Source organism: Bos indicus x Bos taurus, chromosome 15 (assembly GCF_003369695.1).
Source record: "Bos indicus x Bos taurus breed Angus x Brahman F1 hybrid chromosome 15, Bos_hybrid_MaternalHap_v2.0, whole genome shotgun sequence".
In the NCBI taxonomy this organism is placed as follows: Eukaryota; Metazoa; Chordata; class Mammalia; order Artiodactyla; family Bovidae; genus Bos; species Bos indicus x Bos taurus.
In genome coordinates this window covers 39,228,080-39,251,198 of record NC_040090.1, presented here as the reverse complement: position 1 = coordinate 39,251,198, position 23,119 = coordinate 39,228,080, and the positions used below count along the sequence as shown (strand labels likewise).

The 23,119-nt window shown below is 51.2% G+C and overlaps 2 protein-coding genes across 16 annotated transcripts in view; one reads left to right on the top strand and one right to left on the bottom strand.

Annotated features, from left to right (window-relative positions):
* Positions 1-478: 478 nt before the first annotated feature.
* LOC113905634 (NADH-cytochrome b5 reductase 2) lies at positions 479-12,175 on the top strand. 4 transcript variants are annotated; one of them, XM_027563191.1, is made up of 10 exons: positions 479-1,756; positions 3,566-3,712; positions 3,956-4,028; positions 7,001-7,107; positions 7,381-7,510; positions 8,028-8,111; positions 8,802-8,887; positions 9,907-10,006; positions 10,892-10,974; positions 11,584-12,168. In XM_027563191.1, exons 1-10 carry the CDS (start codon positions 1,736-1,738, stop codon positions 11,599-11,601), a joined length of 849 nt encoding a protein of 282 aa, XP_027418992.1. In that variant the 5' UTR covers positions 479-1,735; the 3' UTR covers positions 11,602-12,168. The 4 variants fall into 4 exon arrangements, 3 of the variants coding, with proteins under 3 accessions (XP_027418992.1, XP_027418991.1, XP_027418993.1); XR_003514694.1 differs by having other exon boundaries at positions 484-1,756; positions 10,892-11,686; positions 11,937-12,146; XM_027563190.1 differs by having other exon boundaries at positions 484-1,756; positions 10,892-12,175.
* A 1,129-nt stretch (positions 12,176-13,304) lies between these two features.
* Positions 13,305-23,119, bottom strand: part of PPFIBP2 (PPFIA binding protein 2) — a 158,733-nt gene continuing 148,918 nt past the window's right edge. For 10 of the 12 annotated variants that reach the window (XM_027563177.1, XM_027563181.1, XM_027563178.1 and 7 more), the window contains 4 exons: positions 22,580-22,768; positions 21,497-21,673; positions 19,343-19,408; positions 13,305-18,260 (listed from right to left, as the gene is read on the bottom strand). In XM_027563177.1, the coding sequence (XP_027418978.1) occupies positions 18,189-18,260; positions 19,343-19,408; positions 21,497-21,673; positions 22,580-22,768 (504 nt within the window). In that variant the 3' untranslated portion in view covers positions 13,305-18,188. Of the gene's footprint in view, positions 18,261-19,342; positions 19,409-20,962; positions 21,674-22,579; positions 22,769-23,119 lie in introns of those variants that run through there. The other 2 variants (XM_027563183.1, XM_027563187.1) reach the window with 1 other exon arrangement.

Below are 23,119 nucleotides of genomic sequence, written 5' to 3'. Positions count from 1 at the left end.
ACACAGAAATCAATTCTGGGTGATTGAAAAACTTAAAAGGAAAAAACTTGAAGTCTTGCCAGAGAAAATATAGAATATCTTGACCTTGGGTAGGAATAGATAATTGTGGGCAGGACTTCCCTGGTGGCTCAGACGGTTAAGCATCTGTCTACAATGTGGGAGACCCAGGTTCGATCCTTGGGTAGGGAAGTTCCCTGGAGAAGGAAATGGCAATCCACTCCAGTACTATTGCCTGGAAAATCTCATGGACAGAGGTGCCTGGTAGGGTTGCAAAGAGTCGGACACGACTGAGTGATCTTCACCGTAATCACTGTGGGCAGGAATCCCTCAGAAGAAATGGAATAGCCATCATGGTCAACAGAAGAGTCCGAAATGCAGTACTTAGATGCAATCTCAAAAGCGACAGAATGATCTCTGTTCATTTCCAAGGCAAACCATTCAGTATCATGGTAATCCAAGCCTATGCCCCAACCAGTAACGTTGAAGAAGCTGAAATTGAACGGTTGACGGTTCTAGGAATAAATAAGTCACAAAAAGCACTAACCATAAAGGGAAAAAGATTGAAGATTGATACATTTGACCACACTAAGAGGACAAACTTCTATCCAAAGAGGGAGGGAGAAAGAAAAAACACTACCAAAGAAAAGAAGGAAGAGTAGTTGCCAACTAGGAGGAAACATTTGTAACTGATATAATTGGCAAAGAAGCAATCTCTAAAATATATATGACTCCTAAAAATCGGTGAGAAAAAGACAACTCAATACAAAGATGGGCAAAAGTCATAAGCAAGCACTTTTTTTTTTCCAAAGAAAGAAACTCCATGAGAAAAACGTAGGATGTTCAACCTCCTTAGTAATTAGGTAATAAAATTAGTTCACAAGCCATCATGTTACAATTAATAAGTAGTCAGAAAAGTGTCTGACAGTGATATCCTGGCACCTGCCGGTGGTGGGGTGGGGGGCTTCCATTATGCATGTGCCTGTGGTGGTGTGTGGGGCTGGGAGTGGAGTCCATTTCTTGGCTTCTCTGTCTTACTCAGGCCGGGAGGCAGGGATTCACCCTTGCCACTGGCGATGGGAGAATTGATGGGGGAGGGGATCACCAAAGTTCTGAAATTTGCTGTGAAGTCCCCCCAAAGCTATCTACGCCTGCCATTCTGCACCCTCTTTGGGCTTGTGTTGGGTACCTATCATCTCTCCCAACAGAGAATGAATGAATGCTTTGTTCTCTTTAACTCAATCACCACCCGCCCCGTCCAAACACCTGGTCAAGGACTAGGCTCAGAGTAGGAGCTCATTATGGATGTCTGCTGTATATATTTCTGTGCTTTCTGAATTGGAGTGGATTCCCATTTCTTTGACCAGCAGAGCCTTCCTCCAGCCTTGCCACAGGTGTAAACAAGCAAGTAGAGGAAGTTCTCCACCAGAGCTGCTCAGCGTGTCCGGCGAGAGGACCGGGATACGGAGGCAGCCACGTAATAAACAAGGGATGTTAAACGAGAAGCGAGGCAGCCCCCAGATCCCAGCGCGGGGCCTCAGCTCCGCCCTGGAAGCCCCTGGATTGGGGTCCTGGGGACAGGGCTGGAGCAGATCCGGAATCCCGTGAGAAAGAAGCTTCGGAACCCTGGCCCTCATGGTGGGGACGACGGAGGGGCCCACCGCCCGTCCCGGGTGCCCGTTTCCAGGCCTAGCTTCTGTTGGAGTCCTCCCGGCCTCCCAGACAGCGCCCCTTCGACATGTTCAGCGGCTGGTTCCGGGTGGGTTCCCAGTAGCCGGGGGCCTGGCAGGAAGCGGCCAGAGAAGCCAGGGCGGGAGCCGGGCAGAGTCCCCGGGACCCCCGCAGGCCTTGAGGAGCCCGGGGACGGTGTTATCCCGGCCGGCCTGGGAGGGGCCGGCACTGGGCGGGCGGAGCCTGAGAAGGCCCAGTGTGGGGCGGGGATCTCCCAGCCTGAGAAGAGGGCCGGGAGGACCTTTCCCAAATCCACCCGCCGGCGGGCCTCTCGCTGGAGGGGTGGCAGGGTGGGGGGCGGATGCAGGAGCCCCGCGGAGTCCCTGGCAGGTGAGTGCCAAGGCCTCACTGGCCTGCCTCGAAGGGTGTGGGTGTATCCTGGGTGCTAAGGTAATGGAGTATCCCAAATCAGCTGTTACAGAATTCAGTTGGGGCCCTCGCTTGGTGGCAGGGAGAGTGCCTTTTCCACTCGGGTTTGCGTAGGAGAGTATAAGGCACAAGCTTGATTCAGTGGCCAAAGAATGGAGAAGAGGGAACTAAGTTCACAGATCAACTCCTTGCCCACCTGGCAGTATGTATTTAGAGTAACAAGGATAAAATGCATTAGTCTATGGGGAAGGGGCAGGGCTTTTTTTGAGGGAGTGGGGTGCTACCCCCTTTTTATCCATTTTTGGTCCTAATGTCTGGTCCTGGCTACTAATGCTGTGCTGTGCTTAGTCGCTCAGTCATGTCCTACTCTTTGTGACCCCATGGACTATAGTCCACTAGGCTCCTCTGTCCATGGGGATTCTCCAGGCAAGAATACTGGAGTGGGTTGCCATGCCCTCCTCCAGGGGAACTTCCCAACCCAGGAATCAAACCCAGTCTCCCGCATTGCAGGCAGATTCTTTACTCTCTGAGCCACCAGGGAAGCCCAAGCATACTGGAGTGGGTAGCCTATCCCCCCTTCTCCAGGGGATCTTCCTGACCCAGGAATCAAACAGTGATCTCTGCACTGCAGGTGGATTCTTTACCAGCTGAGCTACCAGGGAAGCCCAGCTACTAATAGGTGTGTCATTTAATATGCTCATATAGTAAAATGAGGACTCAGGGTCTGCTGGAGTTCAGATTCATTGCCATTGTGGTCTCAACTGGTTCCATCTGTTTTTTTCTTTTTTCCTTTTGTGTGTGCGTATAACTTCCTTTATCTCTGAACTCTTCAACTTAAAGATTTATGTCCACTCCTGCTAAGGGTGGGTGGGGTGGGAGTTGGCAGGTTGTGAGCAAGGACACTCTTGCTAAGGGTGGGAGTTGGTGGATTCTGAGCAAAGACCTGGAGCAGCTCTGGCACCAGGGGTACTCACCCCACCCCTACCTCTGCCTTAGCCAGACCTGGAAGGAGGGAGTAGGGGAGGGGAGCCCTATACCTCTTAGATGTCAACAACTAATCCCCCCTCTTTAGCTCTGTCCCTGAGGATTGAGGCTTTCATTCCAAATTGCGTATTAGAAGCACCCCCTCCACCTCAAGGGAGAGACTTCCAGGGCTTGCACCCTAGACTGCAGCCAAAATCGAGACAGATGGGCTTGAAAGGCCTGGTGACATTAGCACTTCTGGGCCATCTGGCTGGGAGTTTAGAACCTCCCAGCTAGTCTGATCTGCAGCTGGCCTCTTCCCACACTCCAGGTCCACCCGAGGCTCAGCCTGCCTTCCATTCTGGTACCTTTACCTCTGCCTAGCTTCTTTCAGGCACAGTCCAGCTTCACACGTGTCTTTGGTGTGGAGAGGATTCCGCCGTGCCTGAGGGCTGTCCTGCCTAGGGCAGGCAGGACCTGAGGGGCCTGCTCACACTGTGTCCAGGAGGACCCGTCCCTGCTCTTCGCTGTCACTGTTATTGGGATCACCGTGCTCCTGTTTGCCCGGAAGAGCAAGAACGTGATGAAGAGTCGTCACATCACCTTACAGAACTCTGATACCAAGTACCCGCTGCCTTTGATTGAGAAAGAGGTGATGGGGCAGCCCTCCCCGTCTGCTGTCAGGGATGGGGGTGGGGTGATGCGAGAGGAAGACAAGGTGTAGGGCATGCGGTGGCTGGGGAGGCCAGGGCAGTGGGGTGGGCCCTCGTGGCCTCTGGTTTGCTCCCCAGAGCACACACGTCTGTGTATGCGTGTGGAGAGCTCCTTTCCCAGGCATCTGAGCTGCCCAGCAAGACTTCCAGAAAGCTGACAGAGCCTGTCTCTACTTTATCAGCAAATCAGCCACAACACTCGGAGGTTCCGCTTTGGACTGCCCTCCCTGGACCATGCCTTAGGGCTTCCTGTAGGTGAGTGGGCTTTTGTCACCACCGGGAGCACTCTGCTCCCATCAGAAACTTGGCTGAGGTGCAGAGGTTACCCTGCTACCTTGCTTGAGCCACATAAGCTCTGAGAGGTGGGGAGATGGGCTTGGGGACGGTCCATTCCCTCTCTCATTGTTCCATTTGGGCTGACACAAAACTGATACTGTAATAAGCATTGAAAAGAAGCACCTCTAGAGTCAGAATGTCTAAGATCCCATTGTCAGCTCCTTGCTGTGCAACTCTAGGCAAGTCCCTCACCTCTCTGAGCCTCTGTCTATAATATGGGGTTTCCCAGGCCTGTCTGCTACTGGTGGTATTGTGAGAAGGGACGGATGGATGTGAAATTCAAACTGTAAAGTGCTGTGCACTTGGGAGGGATGGGAGGAATTGATGTTCCCCTATGTAGGGAGAAAGGTCCTGAATGTTTGGAGAGGCAGGAGGAACTGGTGTCCTCCCCCCAGCCCACTACATGGATTCTCAGCGGGGGCTTCAGACCCATGCACACAGAGATACCCGTTGTGGGTACAAGCCTCAACAGTCCTAGAGTTCCGAGTTAATGCCATTTCTAATCTGTACCACCAGGCTTCCCGGGTGGCACAGCGGTAAAGAAGTCACCTGCCAATGCAGGAGATGCAGGTTTGATCCCTGGGTCAGGAAGATCCCTTGGAGTAGGAAATGGCAACCCACTCCAGTATTCTTGCCTGGAAAATTCCATGGACAGAGGAGCTTGGCGGGCTACAGTCCATAGGGTCACACAGAATCGGACATGACCGAGCAACTGAGCACAGCAACGCCAATCTGTACCACCACCAGATGGCTGAGTCAGTCTTAGTCTCTGCTAGGCCCAGAGCCTGAAACTTTGTACAGACTGCTAGTGCTGTTTGCCTTCCTGGTGGAGGTCCTCATCCAGAGCCTGCTTGTCCTGTGTGCAGGGGACAGACGTTGACGTCATCTCTTCAAGTGAGGAAACGACCCACCAGGCAGCCAGCCTGGCCGCTGAGCCTCCTTGCTGCTTCCTCTCTTCTTCAGCCCTAAGAGCTGAGTGTCAGCTTGCTTTCCAGCCCGCTGCCTGGCCTCTGAGGCCAGTCCTATTGGCAAGAAAACTAAAGAATGAATAGAAACTGCCATGACCCACTCTCCTCAGTCCTGGTGTGGGCAGGGCACAGTTAGTGGGAAAAGTAGTTTAGAGGCTTCTGGGAGAGTCGGCTATGAAGACTCAGAGTGCTCATGCGTCCCAGCTCTGCTGAAATAAAGCTGGTCAGAGATGGGGGCTTGGGACCAGTTGTGCGGACCCATTTTCTCTGAGGTTGCCACCACGCCAGGCCCAGGTTGTCTGCATCTGAAAGAGCCTTTCTGAGGTTTCCAGCATCAAATGAGCTCTCAGCAGGAAGCTGCTGCAGGTGTTTATTCCTGGGTATCCCTGGTGTCCAACCAGGCCATAGCCAGAGACATTGAGCCTGTCCTTTTTAAAATTTTATTGAAGTAAAGTTGATTTACAATGTTCTGTTAATTTCAAAGTGACACAGTTTTATATCTTCTTCTTCATATTCTTTCGCATGATGGTTTATCACAGGATATTAAGTATAGTTGGCTGTGCTATACAGTTAAGACCTTGTTGTCTATCCATCCTAAGCCTGTTCTTTCTTAACCCATAGTCAGGCTTCAGAGCCCCTCAAAGACTTTGGTTTATGCCCCCTCCATCCTTTTCCTCCTTCCCTTCTCCTCCTTCTCCCTGGATCTCTGCTTCTGTCTGCATATGCTCTCTGTCCTGTGCACACACAGCTTCTCCCTCAGATACTCTGGCACAGAACTTCCTCTTGCCATCTCTTAATTGCAGCTTTTGACCTCACCACTATTGCCTTAGTCACTTAAGTCTCCCAGGTTGGATCCAACAGAAACCTGAGTGGCCCAGCTCATCATGTGATGTTGGATCCATAAGACTCTGGCCACCGTGGTCCGCTCATGTCTACCCTTGAGAGGCAGAATTACATGGTTCAAAACTTCACTCTGCCCTTCAGCAGAGCCATGGGCCAGGGAGACACAGTGCTTCTGCTGGAACTCATGGTCTATGGATATGTAAATCCTGAGGCTGCACATACCTGTGAGCCCAGGCCTGCTCCATCCCAGGCAGCAGGATACAGATGAGGGGGCTGTGATTCATTCATAGACCCCAGTGATAAAGGAAGCAATGACTTATTAAGGCAGCATGTTTTGCTTTAAAAAGGAAATACTTTTCTGTAATTCTTAATACTCAGCCTCCAACTTTAGTTAGCTCTTCCTGCTCCACAGAGTACTTGGACACAGTAAGCACACAACAGTAGGTTTCTAGTCAGTGAAACTCACAACTGCACTATGACGGAGTCAGGGCAGATGTATGGGGTGAAGTGACTTGTTCAGGGTTGCACATGTGATAAGGGCAGGCCTAGGATCCAGGCATCCAGGACTTGGACTCCACTCCTTCTTGGTCCTCCTCCCATGCGCCCTGCCACAATATGCACCCCCTCACCCCTCGAAGCTCAACTCTTTAGAGCAGGAGTCCCCAGCCATGATCAGGTACTGGTCCGTGGCCTGTTAGGACCCGGGCTGCACAGCAGGAGGTGAGCGGTAGGCCAGTGAGTGGCGCTTTATCTATATTTACAGCTGCTCCCCATCGCTCACACTATTGCCTGAGCTCCGCCTCCTGTCAGATCAGCAGCAGCATTGGATTCCCATAGGAGCCCAAATCCTAGCCCTAAAGTCACAGTGGAACATCCTGAGATTGCCATGAAATGGAAATAAAGTGCAGAATAAACGTAATGTCCTCGAATCCTCCCCAGACCACTCTCCTGCCCTGGTCTGTGGAAAATTTGTCTTCCACGAAACCGGTCCCTGGTCCCTGGGGCCGCTGCTTTAGAGAAACCCTTGGTCCTGTTTAGGCTGGCCCTGCTCAGTCTTAACATTTGGTGTCTTTTCTGTAGGTAACTATGTTCATCTCTTGGCCGAAATTGACGGTGTTCTGGTGGTCAGGGCTTACACGCCTGTGTCCAGTGATGACGACCTAGGCTTTGTGGACTTAATCATCAAGGTAAAGGATGCCTGCCACGCCCAGCTGCCTCACTGTCACAAGCCTGTTCAGGGTAGTGGGTGGAGAAGGGGTGCATGCCCTGGATAGGGCTTCCTGGCAGTGTCATTTAACAGTGAAGCTGTTTCCTAGTGAAGTCTTCAGGGGTTGCTCAGAGCAACCGTGAGCACAGTGGATTTGCTCTTCACAGTTTCTGGTAGCAAATATATTCCTGAGTTGTATGTGGCTGCAGTCTCGGGTCTAAAGGTGTGAAAACTGTGCTGCTTTATTTTTCAGATCTACTTCAAAAATGTACATCCTAATTACCCAGAAGGGGGGAAGATGACTCAGTACTTGGAGAACATGAAAATTGGGGACACCATCCTTTTTCAAGGGCCATCTGGGTGCCTGTTCTATCATGGGTCAGGTACTGGGAGCTTCACACTAGGCCTCCAGCTGGGAGGAATATCCCCACTCTTGTTGCATCATTCTAGAAAACTCCTAAGATTTGAGTCACATGCTCTTGTCCTTGAAGTCATACATTCATTCACATACCCACTTTATGAGAGTTCATGAAGGTAAGGCGGTGATTTGGTATTTCCTCATCACTGTATCTCCAGCACAATGCCTGATACACAAAAGGCACTTGGCTATCGCTGAAAAAATGGATAAAGGGTTGATGGATGGAAGGAATGCACACTCATCCATTTACTCACACACTCATCACTTACTCATTCACTAGCACGGGTGAGAGTGCTCTGTGAGGCTCCATGTTAACTTCAGCGTGCCTTCCTCCTTCCTCAGGAGAAAAGATACAGTTATTCCCCAAGAATGCCCCCGCTCTATTCCCGCTTTGGGCCCTGGTGGGCCAGGGCTGGCTGAGGAGGCCCAAGATGATCTTTGTGCAAGTTGTAGACATGAGAAGTACCCTCTTGTGATTTCAGGGAAGTTTGTATTCAAGCCATACAAAACGAGTGAGCCCGAAACTAAACTGGTGCATCACCTGGGAATGATTGCTGGGGGCACAGGTAAGAGGGAGCTGGGGGCTTCATCCAGGGTGAACCCTGAGACCTCTCTCACTTTGGAGTCATGGTCCTGGAAGAGGCGATGGAAGAGATTCTTTCCCTGGCTGTTTGAAATGGGGATACAAAATCAATGACAGTTCTTGACTCTGACCCTGGATGCCCTGCTCCCCTTAACCAACATGGGGGCTACAGCAGGGGCCCCTGGAGCTTCTAAGGTGAGTTTGGGGGGCAGGCTGGGCTGGCCCACACGTGGGCTCCCAAGGGCTCCTGGATCCTATTCAAGCCCAATGCTCCCTATCCCTTGAAAATGAATGCCTGAAAGAGGAGAACAATCATGTAATGTGAACTACTACGCGCCAGGCACCATAATGGGCATTTTAAAAAAACTACCACATTTACTTGTCATTGGTTCTCTTTTACAAACGAAGACACTAAAAAGCTCAGTGAGGGAGCTGGACGGAACATGCAGTCCAGTTTCAAAGCCGATGCTGCCATGTGAAAATGAGAAGGGCTTTTGATGGACTATTGCATTAGAAGAGAAAACCAAGATGAAGGGTAGTTCTGCACTTTGAGTTTTGGGCACAGAAGTGAGAAAAGTAATTGAGATCAAGGCAACCTGTGAAGCTGCTGCAGAGCAGAGACTATGGGCATCAGGGGGAGGGGAAGCCAGCCTGCCTGCTCTCTGTGTTCCAGGGATCACGCCTATGCTGCAGCTCATCCGCTGCATCGCCAGGAAGCCCAGTGACAAGACCGTGATGTCCCTCATCTTCGCCAACCAGGTCAGTTCTGCTAAATCAGCCCTGAGCAGGGAAATAATGTCCCACTGTTGTGGCCCTTCCCTGCTCACCGAGCTCATGCTGATCTGTGCCTGTGGCTGTGGAAGGGCTTACTGGGCTCAAGGAGGGCTGCTGGCAGCCAGAGAAACTGAGTCTAGGCACTAAGCTTTCCTTCTTTAATACATAGTTCTGTGCTTTTCCCCAATATAAAATCATAGATGCCTTTAGTGGAAATTTCGGGAAATACAGAAGCATATAAATAATTTACTTCATTTTCTTGTCTTTGTCCTATACGTGCTGTATAGTCACAATTAGTTTTTCATTTTTTTCCACTCAACATTACCTCACAGGCATTTTCTTCTCAGTCTATATCAAGTTGTACCATCATTTACTAAGTCTCCTTTTCCAGGCTATTCTCAGTTTTCATGGTTATACATGATACAGTGATGAATAACTGTGCCTAAGCTTGATCACAGTTGGATTATTTTCTTAAACAGAATCCTAGACGTGAGATTGTTAGGACAATGATTGTGACAAGTTTTAAGGTCCAGGACTCGTGTGCAGCAAATCTCTGAGCCTGCAACAGATCTTCTGGCTTTGCTCACTTTCCCTAGTGGGGGCTACAGCCTCTGTCTTCCTCTGCAGTAGCTCTCCAGTGCTGTAGATTACATATAGTGTCCTATATCACTGCCTTAGCCCCTTGCATTCCCTGCAGGAAATCCTGGGTCATTGGAGTTTGCCTTGCCTGGCACTCAGGGTGGATGCAGGAGCTGGGCCGGGATGCCCAGTGCTCAGACACAGCCTTCCAGGTGGAGGGCAGTCACCCACCGCTTCCCTCCACCAGAGGGTGTTTGTGGTGCCGGAGCCTCAGCAGAACTTGTTGCCCCAGAGTCTGCAGGTAGCACTTGAGCTAGAACTGGAGGACTGGCACAGGAGTGTGCGGACCCACGTGCTTAGTGTGGGGGACAAGTAGGATGCCCTGGAGGAGCTCGGCTCATGCTGCTTTTTTTTATTTTTCCAAGACAGAGGAGGATATCTTGATGAGAAACGAGCTGGAAGAAGTTGCCAGAACTCATCCAACGCAGTTCAACCTGTGGTACACGCTGGACAGGCCTCCTGTTGGTATGGCCCCTTTGTCCCCACCAGGGGTCAGCTCCAACCTTGGACCCAGCCAGGAGCCAGTCCCTGGGGTGGTTGATTGGTTGTGAGCTTGGTGGCTGAAACCTTGGGCTATGTCCCTACTGGGAATTTGAGGGACAGACGATTTGGGCTGACTTGTTTGTAAGGGCAAGGAGAGAGTAGGTGTCTGCATCTCAGCGGCACTCCACACACTGCCCTGTGACAGAGGGATCCCTGGGTCACATTGAACACCCACTCCACACAGCATCCCATAGAGTCATCACTCACTGCATCCAGTATGGCCACTTAGCCCTTCACCTGGCACCGTTCACCTCACCTAGGACAGCAGTCCTCGCAAGTTGAACCACAGACAGTGGCCGCAGCCCCAGCCAGCACCCAGCCGCCGCAGTGCACACCGCACCCCACAGAGCCCTCACACTGCTGGCAGGTGGCCTCTCCCACACAGCGCTGTTATGCCTGTCTTGTCATAGAGCCCTCTGGCCAGCAGAGGGCGCCACCCAACTGCGCCGGCTCCCAAACACCACCGCGTCCTCTGCCGGGCACAGTTCCCGCTCTCTGCCTGGATTCACACTACACATGGGTGCATCTGTCTCACTGCACTGTTCACCCTGTCAGTGCTTACAGCCGGCAGACACCAGCCAAGGACTCAGAATCCCAGCAGTGAGCCTGGGATCTGGGGTAAATACTTACGAGGGCTGCCTGGACCCACCCACATCCTCTACTCTCTCAAGTTTCTGCAGAAACCAGTAGGACAGATGTCTAAGCTTTGGCCAACAAAGCTCCCAGGCTTAAGGGAGGGAGGGTAGGAGGCCTGGGGTCAAGGATGCAAACTGGCTCCTCCAACAGTTTTTTTATGCTTAACCTCAGACTGGAAGTACAGCTCAGGCTTCATTACCAAGGACATGATCAAGGAGCACCTCCCTCCTCCTGGAAAGTCCACGCTCATCCTGGTGTGTGGCCCACTGCCCCTGATCCAGACAGCTGCGCACCCTAACCTGAAGAAACTGGGTTATACCAAGGACATGATTTTCACCTACTAAAGCCTCTCTTGCTCTTTCCAAATTTGCCCGGTCCTGTTCATAGTTCACAGTGAGCTCAGCTTCACCACGTTAAACTGGGAAGTATCCAAAGACCCTTGTCATGTACCCTCGGGTACGCTGGCACTCCTCTTTTGGTGTGGTTCGAGAGGCAGGAGATAAAGGGGCTTCTGGGGCCTCCTTGCCTGGTGAGGTTTGAAGGCACTCCCTTTCAGTGTCTTTTCCCATAGTTTAGTGAGATAAAATTCAGTGCAAGGCAGATAGCCCATTAGTGTGGGTCTGAGGGTGACCCGCTGGACAGGTAGAAGGCCTTGGCTTGCTCCACATCTGAACTGGCATCTTGTGCCTTGGGAGGTCAGAACTGTCAAAAATGCTGGGGCAGAACTCCAGCAGAATCCAAGCGGGGTCACGTCAACTTGTGATCATTTCTCTTGACCCCCTTTTTTCTACAGTGCAGTTTTTAAGGTCAGACCTATTAGAGTGCTCAGGCGCCCTCCACATGCACTCTTTCCTCTCTTGTAGGAGACCCTTGAAATGTGAACAGTGTTTAAAATACACATCAGGGCAATAGTCAAGGTGGGCCCCGGGAATACTAGATTGCTTGTACTCGGCACAACAAATGGAGGTAAGAGGTGCGTCTTTGTTAGCGTCCTCTAAATGCCAAGTCCTATTCTGGAGTGCGGTGGGTTAGGGGTGGTTATTACAAATACCTGTGTATTAACTTTGTATCCTGCAACTTTACTGAATTCACTGATGACCCCCAGTAACTTTCTGGTCCTGCCTTTAGTACTTTCTATATATAGTCATCTGCAACAGTGACAGTTTTTAATTCTTTTTCAATTTGGATTCATTTCCTTTTTCTTTGATTGCTGCAGCTGGGACTTCCAAAACAGTTGGATAAAAAAAGTGAGAATGGACAACTTTGTTTTGTTCCTGATCTTTGAGGGAATGCTGTCAGCTTTTCACTGTTGAGTATGATGTTAGCTATACCTAGCCATGAAAAGCTATGTATAGCCTTTATTATATTGATGTATATTCCTTTTATGCCCACTTTCTGGAGAATTTTTATCAAATGGATGTTCAATTTTATAAAAATCTTTTTGTGCATCTGTTGAGATGATCCTGTGGGTTTTATTCTTCAGTTTATGAATATGGTGTATCACACTGATTGATTTGTAGATATTGAAAAAAAATCTCTGCAGCCCTTGGATATTCCCACTTCATCATGGTGTACAATCCTTTTAACGTACTGTTATGAGTAGGTTTGCTAGTATTTTGCTGAGGACTTTTGCATCTATGCTCATCAGTGATAAGTGTTTTTAATTTTCTTTTTTATTATAATTTTGTCTGATTTTCATTATCAGGATAACGGTTGCCTCATATAATGAGTTTGGATGTGTTTCTTTCCCTCCAGTTTTTTGGAATAGTTTCAGAAGGGTGTTATCTCTTCTCTAATGTTTGATAGAATTCATGTGTAACTTTTGTTTGTTGGGGGAGAGTTAAAGTTACTAATTCAAATTTCAGTACTGGTAATTGGTCTGTTCATATCTTCTTTCTTCCTGGTTCAGTCTCGAGAGATCAGACCTCTCTAACTTTGTTCATTCCTTCCAGATTGTCCACTTTGTTGGTGCATAGCTGCTTGAAATAGCCTCTTGTAATCCTTCGCATTTCTGTGGTGTCAGTTGTAACTTTCATTTCTGACTTCACTGGTTTAGGCCTCTCTTTTTTTTTCTTGATGAATCTTGGTAAAGGTTTAGCAATTTTTGTGTATCTTTTCAAAGAACCAGCTTTTAGTTTCATTGATATTTTCTATTTTTTTGTAGTCTCTATTTCATTTGTTCCTGCTCTCATCTTTATGCTCTTTCCTTCTGCTAACTTTGTGTTTTGTTCCTTCTTCTTTCGTTAGCTGCTTTAGGTGTAAGGTTGTTTGAGAACTTTTGTTTGCTGCGTAAGCCTGTATCACTATAAACTTCCCTCTTAAAACTGCGTTTGCTGCATCTCGGGGTTTTGGAACATTGTGTTTTCATATTTGTCTCTAGGTATCTACTTCCTCTTTGATTTCTTCAGTGATTCATTGGTTGTCTCTTTTAACAGTCTTTAAGTCTATTTCGTCTCTAAGTATTGCTACTCCAGTTTTCTTTTGATTTCCATTTGCATGGTATGTCTTTTCTCCTCCTCTCGCTTTCAGTCTATAAGTGTCCCTAGATTTGAAAGGAACCTCTTGTAGGCAGCAAATACATGGATTTTTTTGTGTCCATTCAGCCAGTCTGTGTCTTTTCTTTAGACCATTTACACTTAATTATCAATATATATTTTCTTACTGCCATTGTGTTGTTTTGGATTTGTTTTTGAAGGTCTTTTTCCCCCCTTTTGTTTTCTTGTGACTTGATGACTATCTTAAGTGTTACGTTTGGAGTCCTTTGTATTTATATTATAGATTTTTGGTTTGCAGTTACCTTGAAGTTTTTGTACAGCAGTCTGTATGTATATATGATTAAGTTGTTGATCTCTTTCAACTGCATTTTAAATACCCTGCATTTGTACTTTCCCCACCCTCACAATTACTCTTTTTGACATTTTACATCTAGTTGTTTGGTATATCCCTTAATTGCTCATTGTGGATAGCGATGACTTTACTACTTCTGTTTTTATCTTCCCTACTAGCTTTGCGGGAGGCTGATTTCATACCTTTGCTGTATGTTTGCCTTTACTGGTGAGTTTTTCATTCCATAATTTTCTTATTTACACTGGCAGCCTTTTCTTTTTCCACTAGACACGTTCCTTTAACATTTGTTGTAAAGCTAGTTTGGTGATGAATTCTTTTAGCTTTCGCTTGTCTTTAAAGTTTTTGACTTCTCCTTCAAATCTGAATGACAGCCTTGGTGGGTAGAGTATTCTTGGTTGCATTTTCCCTTTCACACTTTAAATATATCATGCCACTCCCTTCTGACCTGCAGAGTTCCTGCTGAAAAATTAGCTAGTAGTTTTATGGGCGTTCCCTTTAATGTTATTTGCTGCTTTTAGTATTCTCTCTTTAGCTTTAATTTTTGTCATTTTGATTACAGTGTGACTTGCTATGTTTCTCTTTGGGGTTCTCTGCATTTCCTGGACTTGAGTGACTATTTCTTTTCCCAGGTTAGGGAGGTTTTCAGCTATTATCTCTTCAAATATTTTCTCGAGCCCTTTCTCTCTTCTCTTTTTGGGACCCCAGTAATGCAAATATTAGTGTGCTTGATGTTGTCCCAGAGTTCTCTTAAACTCACCTCATTTCTTTTCATTCTTTTCAGCAGTGGTGGTTTCCTCTGCCACCTCATTCTATCTGAATTACTATTCGTATGTAAGCGGTAGGTTAGTTACATTTCTTGACCTTGGAGAAGTGGCCTTGTGTAGGCAGCATCCTAGCAGTGTATTCCTCTCCTTACCCAAGCTCTATGTTCTAGGGCTCCCCCAAGAGGGCAGCATGGGTCTTTATGTTGTGGTGCATTGGGCTTGGATGCCCTCCTGGTCTGGTTGGGTGTGGCTTAACCCAAGGAGGCCCCAGGGCTAGTGCTGGCTCACTGGTGGGCAGAATCAGGGTCACAAAGACCCTGGGGCTGTTGCCCACCTGGTGACAGATGAAACCAGTTCCTGGGGTTAGGGCCAGACTACTAGCAGGCAGAGCTAGTTCCTGAAGTCTGACTGGAAGGCCAAGGACCCTAGAGCTTGAGATCATTGGTTCCTCACACAGTTGGGCATGGGACCTGGGGTGTCCTGAAAGGTTGTGTTGGTCTATTAGTGTTCAGGGCCCACCTGGTCCCAGGGTATAGTCTGGCCTGCATTGGGGAATTGTACTTTTCTTGCTTTACAAGCCAGGTCTTAGCCCTCTGGTGAGTTGGGCTGTGTTGAAGGATAAACCCAGAGGCAGTTGTGGGCTCTTTAGTCTTTAGATAGCCTGTTTGCTGATGGGTAAGGCTGTGTCCCCACCCAGTTCTTTGGCCTGAGGTGGCCCAGTAATGTTGCCTGTAGGCCACTGGGCAGGGTGTGGTCCTTGAGCTACTATGCCAAGCTGTCAGCTGCCACCGTCAACCATGTTCAAGCTCCCTAATGCTCCCGGGTATGGCTGCCACTCGTGTCTCTGTCCCCAGCATGAGCCACACCCGCTCCCTTCCTCTCCAGGAGACTCTCCAAGACCAGCAGGTAGGTCTGGCCCAGGCTCTTAACAAACTACTTCCTTTGCCCTGTGTACATGGAGTTTTGTATGTGCCTTTAAGAATGGAGTCTCTGTTTGCCCCAGGCTTGTGGGGCTTCTGCAGTTAAGCCCCACTGGCTTCAGAAACAGCTGCTCTGAAGAGATCTGACCAGAGCCCTGGGCTTGGGGGCCTGACGTGGGGCTCAGAACTCTTGCTCTTGTGGGAGAATCCAACATAATTATTCCCTAGTCTGTGGGTCACCCACCCTGGGGAGGTGGTATGGGATTTGATTGTACTGCAAGTCCATCCTTCCTACCTGTTTTGTCATGGTTCCTTCTTTATGTTGTTAACTGTAGAAAGTCTCTACGGTCTTTTTTTTAAATCGATGGCTGTTCTGCAGATAGATGTGATTTTGGTGTGCTCGTGAAAGCAGGTGAGTTCTGGGTCTTGTTACTCTGACATCTTGGCTGCGCTCCCCTCTGCTGAGCCATAAATCCCATGCGGATTTTGTTCTCCAAGTTACAGACGTGGCAACTTAGACATGAAGCTGTTGTCCCTAGGTCATTCAGCCAGTAGGTGGCAGAGCTGGGCTTCAAACTTAAGTTTAACTCCAAGTTGTTCACTTTTTGCAAAAACTGGCATAGTAGTAACATTGTTTGAACTTGATGTCACTGGATTTCTTATGCCACTGGATTTCTTATGCACGTGTATATGTGGGTAGCAGGGCAGAGTGAAGGGATACAGGAGAGAGAGAGAGAGGAAGACAGCTCAAGAGAATTCTCTGAAGTACAGTGGTGCAGTATTCATAGGTGGCGTAACACAGGTCAGTCTCTCAGAGGGCCAGTGGGGGCTGGGGGAGATGGTGGCAGCTTAGCTTTCATCCATCCACCTGTTGAACTCATCCTCAGTGAGGTCCCTACTCAGAGAAAGACACAGTGCTGGGCACTGCACGATGAGTAAGGTAGGTCCTCCCTTCAGACGTTTCTTTTAAACACAAATTACCATGCCTGTCCCCTGCTTTAAGCCTCTCATTGCTTTCAGTACTCCCTCCCTGGACACCGTGTGTCTCCAAGGTCAATTCCAGGAGGCTGGCTTACAAAGCCTTTCTTGATCTGGGCTCCAGCTGACCTCACCAGATCCTTCCTTCCTTCCTTGGGCCTCCTTCTCTGGCCCAGTGGTCATCAACTAGAAGGGAGCTATTGGCATCTGGAGGGAGAGACCAAGGATGCTGCTAAACATCCTAGAGCACACGGGATGGCCCCAGCACAGTGACTTGCCAGACCGCGGTGCAGGGGTCAAGAAGCTCTGCTCTTGTCATACCAACTTCAGGTACCTCTTTGGGCATGCTGGGATGGTTCGGGTCCATCCGCCTGGAGTGCCTTTCCCCTCTGGCATACTTGGCCCTGACTCATCTTTCAAAAATTCAAGGATCACCTCTTCCTTGGAGCCTTTTCAGTCCCCCTCCCCAGTGCTCCGTTAAAAATGACAATTTGCTGTTTGGGGCTGTAGACACTTCTATTGGAGCCTCTGTAACGCTCAGCACACGCTCTTGTCTGAAACAGACCTGTACTCCCACACTGGACCATCCACACCCTCAGGCAAAGACCTTGGCATTCACCCCTGTATCCCCAGTGCTCCTTGGCCCAGAATGGAAGGTATTTAACCTGCACGTGTGAGGGAATGAGACGATGCGGAAGGCTCTTACTCTTGTCTGCAGGGGCCTGTCCGTAGCAGATGCTCAGTGAGCTTGTGCTGCGCACGGGTGCAGAAAGGTGCCACACCACTTCAAGGAGAGCCAGGAGGTGCTCAGGTCAGACAGCACCATGGCGTGTGGACCTCCAACCCTCAGTGAAAGCCTCCTGAAAGAGGCTGGGCTGATCTGAACCTCGGCAGACAGGATTCAGCCTCGTGACAGGGCGGAGGAGAAAAATACATTTCGGAGAGGGAACAGTAGGAGCCATGGCTAGAGCATGGGTTCATGAATGCTGATGATTCAGAGGGGTCTTGGGTGCTAAGGCTTTTGAATGCTAATCTGTGGTGGTTGCAGAACTGAGTTCTTGGCAGGATGAAAACAGTACCTGCAGGGATGGTGCAGAGAACACCCGGAGGGGACCAAGTGGGAGACCCCCTGCCGAGGAAGTTAGAGAGATGAGGCCAGAGCTAGAGCCGCCACAGGGAGGAGTTAGGGCCATTGCTCAGGGGTGGGGGTGGTGGGGGGAGAAGGCTGGTTGGGAGGGTGAGGTATGGCTGCTGAGCAGGCGCCTCTCCCTGAGGTAGGACATACTTGAGATGTCTTGCAGTGGAAAGGGCCTTCCACTCGAGGGAGCTGTTTGATCAGATAAATTGCTTCTTAGGCTGACGAGGGAAGGGAAGTAGAGATGTCTGCTCAGGTGCTGGGAGGCCCCGCAGCCCTGAGAACCTGAGACACCACTGCAGAAAAGGGCAGCCTTGTCAAGGAAGTCCATTCCTCCTTCCTTGCTGTCAGTCACTCCCGCCAGATTCCTGGGAACGGAAATGCACTACAAGCTTTCATACGGAAGCATCCCAGGAGGGGGCTTCCTACCCCTTCCGTCAGCTCAGAACATTCCATATTTTTTTTTCCAGCAAAGCTTTTGTGACTCATAGCCCTTCCCCTTTGGTGTAAGAGCCCCCGGCTGTCGCTAGGGATGGCGTGAGTCATTGAGTGTGCGTGGGCATCTCACTGCCCTCCCTGCAAAAGCGCTCTACAGTGCACTTACAAAAGTACAAAAGCTGTGGTGGAGAGCACAGCACAGCTGGAAACCTGTGGGCCACCTCGTGGACATCTGTTCCACAGCCTCGCGTTGTCCTGTCAGCACCCACGTCAGAGACGCCCTGGGGCCCAGTCTGGGCTCTGTGGGTGGCCGTGGGCCAGCTTCCCATCGAAGCAGAGTTGGGACCCACACACGTGCCTCACTGGGCTGCCAGCCATGAAGAGAGTCATCTCCAGTCCTCAGATCTGGGAGTGGCCAGGCAGGAGTCGGTCAGCAGCTGGTCCTGGCTCAGCATCGTCTGAAAGGACACGGCCGAAGACCCCGCTCAACAGCGTTCAACAGGTCAAGGCTGCCCTGCGGCTGCTCCATGGGGAGCAGCAGGGTCCTGGGTTGGCCCTGACACCAGCGCCCTGTAGGTTCATGGTGTCCCAGGGACACCAACACTATCAACAATAGATTGCTCCTACCTTTAAAGGTGCCAGTTCATGGCCACCAAAGGTCTGTGAGAAGGACAAGGCTGGGTGGGTTCATTTCAGTGTGCGAGCCAAGAAAAAACAAATTGACAAAAGTGATCCTGATTGGACTCAGGGAGAGCCCCCCCGACCCCCAGTCTTGTCTTGGGTTCGGCCTTTATAATCTGCTCAGTAAACCAGCAAAGGCCTCAGCGAGGTGGACGCTGTGGCCAGTGGGCTGATGCTGGGGCAGTCCAGAACTGAGAGGCGCTGGGAGGCACTGGGCCTCACCAATGCGATTCTGTTCTCTGGTCTTTTTCTGCCAGCTCTGGTCTGCCTGCCGGCCTGGAAAGGAGGATGTTATCAGCCCTGCTTGACAGACAGTGACTTGCCCAAGGTCGCAGACAGGGACAGTCAGTCTCCCTCCAGAGTGGCTCCTCTCCCCTGGGTCTGAGCTGCTTCACATGGTACAGTTTGTCCCAAGTGGACATGCCAGGATGGGCTCGTGCCTGTGAAGTCCGTAAAGTCAGAGGCGTGACAGGAAATGTGTGTCTCATGAGCAGAGAGGGCAGAGCCCTGTCCATCAGGCAGGGGTGAGGCCTGGGCTTTGGGCTGACGAGGCAGGTGACCCAGAACTGCTGAGTATCTTGGTCTCCTCACCAGCCCTAGGCCTGGACAGAGGGCCTGAGACCTAGGACACTAGCTGGTTTCGGCTCAAGACAGGTCAGTGGAGAAGGCCTCTGGGCCTCTATCTGCCTCAGGGCTGGCTCACCTCCAGCACCAGCCCCCAGTCCCGTCTGCTCTCCCCCAGCAGGGGCGCTGGCACTACAGGCTCTGGATTAGGCAGGGGGGCTAAGCCAGCCCCACACCAAACTCCCGGGGCCTCCCCAGCACGGGTCCTACTATAGAGAGAGGGCCAGAGTCCTACCGTGAGGCGGTGAATGTCTTGGGAGAGGAGCCCTATCTGCGTCACGGTGCCTTCCGAAGGTGCCATCTGTAAAACGGGTAGTGGCCTGGTCAGTGCTCGTGGACTAAGCTCGGGATTCGCAGAGGTGGCTTGCAAGTCCTATCCTGCCTGGGCCTGCTCCCCGGGAGAATGGGCAAGGAGTGGGCCAGGCCCTAGGGAGCGACACATGGGCGAAGCATGCACTGCTCGTCCCTGGGGAGAGGCAGAGCTTCCACTGTCCCACACCGTCACATACACTCCCACGTTCCCACTTCAGTGCCAGCTCTGAGGGGACACAGGAGCGGGGAGAGGCAGAGCTTCCACTGTCCCACACCGTCACATACACTCCCGCGTTCCCACTTCAGTGCCAGCTGAGGGGACACAGGAGCAGGGAGAGTGGGATGAAGGCCTTTCTGATGCTGAACATACCGACAGTTTCTGGCACCAGCAGGACCTCAGACACTGATGCCCCAGTGTAGGCATAGCCAAGTATCCTCACTGCCAGGAACCTCCGGCCCCACTTGCTCAGGCAATGCCGGTCTGCTCCTCCTCCCCTAAACCTTTGTGGACATCACAGATTTGCCCTTTGAGGGCACTGCATATAACCCATCATTTTACAGGTGGGAAAACTGGGCCCCACCAAGAGATTCAGGACTTGCACAGGCCGCACAGAGTTAGTGACATCACAGTCCCATGCAGGGTTTGAAAGCAGGCACATGCAGAGAGTCTCCCACCAGGACGTAAGAAAGGAACAAGGGGTAAAGCCTGCCCTGACTACAGCTCTGAACTGCCGTGCCCAGCTATCAGCCCCGGGGAGCACCTCTCGTAGTCCCGGCCCTGGGATCAAACAGCAGCCGTGCTAACAACTTCCAAGCCGGTGCCCACATTCCTTGCTAACTGGACTTCAAAGGAGGCCGGGAGGCCATGGCCTGAGGCTGCTGGTACTTTGCATTGCCTCCATCTGGAACAGAACCAGAGTTCAAACTGGGCTCGTGAGGCCCTGCCGCGGCCACCAGTTATGAGGCTGCTGTCCGGATTCTGCAGACAAGGCCCAGGGGACACAATGGAGCCAAAAGCTGCACTGGGCCCAATTGGGATTTCATGAGCAGGAGCCCAGACTGGCAGGTGCGTCCCTCCCCTGTCCTTGGCCAGACCAGGCCCGGCTGGAAGACCCACTTTCAGTCAGTCAGCCTCTAAATCAGGAGGCCAGGTCTGTTCCAGCTCTGCCAAGACAGAGCAACCCCTACACAGGCCCAGGGAGGGCAGTCACAGCAGAGCCCGCACAACGCACGCAAGAACACAGGCCTGCCAGCAAGGCAGGCTGGCTTCCCCTCACCAGAATGGAAACCAGCTTCGGGGTCTGCACGACAGCAGAATGTGAGATGCAAAATGCCTCTGGGCTTCCCACTGAGCGGTGCACCCTGAAGTGAGGCCACAGGCTCCTCCAAAGGCTGGGAGGGGGTACCTCCTTGCCCCATCCCCCTTGCTCAGGACACTTGCAAATCACAGCCCAGCTCAGCAGTGTGGGCTCTTGAGCAGCACTCCAGCTGTCAATGTGCCCACCTCACTCCCCTGGACACGCTTAGAGATAGGCTGTGCTGCTCGCTTTCTACATAAATACGGGTTTTATTACCGAAAGAAGAGACCACCTCTGAATGAAGTCACGACAGTTCCGTTGTCCCCACAGCAGAAGGCCCTGCTCTGTCCCTGCAGCCAAAACTCTGGCCACAGGCCCAAGGCACTTGGGACTGCCCTCCATGGGGGAGCAGCTGAGGGGCCTGAGAGCTGAGCCCCTCGGGGTTGTCTGCAGTCTTGGCACGTGTGTCCAAGCTCAGGCGTGGCCACCAGTGCTATAGCTGGACATTCAGACTTACCGAAAATGTACAAGCATCCTAAAGTGTCTTTCCTTCTGAGTCCCCAAGTCTGGGCCCTTAGCAAGGATGCAGCTCCATACCTGGCCACCCGCAGGGTTCGGAGAAAGACGCCCAGGGGTGCGCAATGGCTGGAATGTTCTCTGCGGGTCATGCGCACACGCGGGGGTGAGGTGAGTTACATGGTGACACACACGGAGTTACTGTGAGCTCTCAGGACGCACAGACAGTACAGGTGACAGGGGCATCAGCTAATCGGTCCCACCTGGTCCAACCCGTCCAGTTCAGGGGCATCAAGTGTGCTGAGGCCCCGGGTGCCACTGTAGGCCCTGTGACCATCACCAACACTGTTGCTGGGCTCCATTGGGCAAATGTAGTCCGTCGATTCATCAAACTTCTTTTTTCTTATGTTTCCAAAATGTGAAAATCCCAGCTTCCTTGGCTAAAACACAGCAGATGCAAAGTGATAAGAAAGAGATGACTGAGCTGGTATGCAGCTACCCTGACAATACACTTTAGAGCAGGCCTGTGAGGGAAGGAATATGGCACACTGCTTCTAGAAAACTCTCTTCACAAAACAGCACTCCTGGAAAGAACTGGCTTGCTGGGGAGAGGCCAACAGATCAATCGTCCTGAGCAAGCAGAGCTGCTCCTCCAAGGCTCGGTGCCCAAAACTCTTGCCCTGTGATGTTGACATTCCCTGGGAGGAGTCGGGGCTCCCTGAAGATGCTGCAGTCTGTACAGAGGTCAAGCTCACAGGACTTGGCACCACACGGGGAGCACTGCCCACCTTCTCACAGCACCTAGGGCAGCCACACAGATAACCCTTCCTGCCTGCTCCAGCACCGGAGCTGTGCTGAGTTGGCAGGACAGCTCAGGCAGGGGGGATGTGTGAGATTCAGAGCCCCACTGAGTGGTGCTGGTGCTTAGATGACCTCGGGACCTCTGCTAGCTGTGTGCTGGCCACCTTCAGGGCTGGCTGCCGACGGGGCCACTCATTGAGTTGGCAAGACAGCTCTAATTGGCACAGGGCACCCACACTTGGGAACTTGTCTGCTTTGCAAAACGAGTCAAGGTAACATCAGGAAAGAGGACTGGATGCTGCCTGCACATCATTTCTGTATAAAGAAACCTGCACACCCTTGGACTCAAGGGTGGCTGGGAACTGGCCTAACAAAGAGTAACATAAAATCAAACCAAAGGTAGAAGCCAAAGCAGAAGTCACGAGAGCCTCCTCGTCCAGGCAGCCCACTTGGGTTTGGCACCAGGTCCGGGCTTATCTGCTGCCCAAGTTAAGGGGCAGAAAGCAGGTCCCTGTGGCCACCCCAGAAAGGGTCTGGCAACTCACCCGGACTTTGGCTGTGGTGGTCAGTGGTGTGTAAGCAGGTGAGGTCATTTTCTCTCGCTTCTCCTGCTCAGCCTCAGGGCCAATCAAGGCATTGAATTTGGTGGTCAGGTGACGTCTGAGGAGCGTCTTTTGTGGTGGGATGTTGAGAAGCATGGCCAGGGTGTCCCCTGTGAAGCGTGGCTCTAGGATCTAAGAAGAAACAAGACAAGTCAGCCAGTGATGACCACCAGCGCTTGCAGGTGATGACACTGAGAAACAGGCCCCCATCGACCCAGGTGCCTTGAGGGCACTTGTCCTGTGTCCCCACCCTGCTTGCTTCCCGGCACGGGCCCGACTGTGCCAATGGAGAGCTGTGCCCTCTTAGCCAAGGCTGTCTCCCTTCTCATCCTTTGTCATCCAGGGTCCACTCCGGATGATGGCCAAGCCACCCCTTCCTCATTTCTCTGCTAGCTTTGCCTCTTGATGGCGCTGAGTGCTGAGACAGATCGTCCCATGACAAGCAAGAGGTGACACCTAGGTGCCCTCTCCCTGCCCAGCCCC

Bases quoted from the DNA above. Each gene is read 5' to 3' on its own strand.
- LOC113905634 (XM_027563190.1), top strand. From the start codon at position 1,736: ATGTTCAGCGGCTGGTTCCGG. The intron at 3,713-3,955 runs GTGATGGGGCAG...CTACTTTATCAG, and splicing joins TGCCTTTGATTGAGAAAGAG to CAAATCAGCCACAACACTCG. The intron at 10,007-10,891 runs GTATGGCCCCTT...GCTTAACCTCAG, and splicing joins GCTGGACAGGCCTCCTGTTG to ACTGGAAGTACAGCTCAGGC.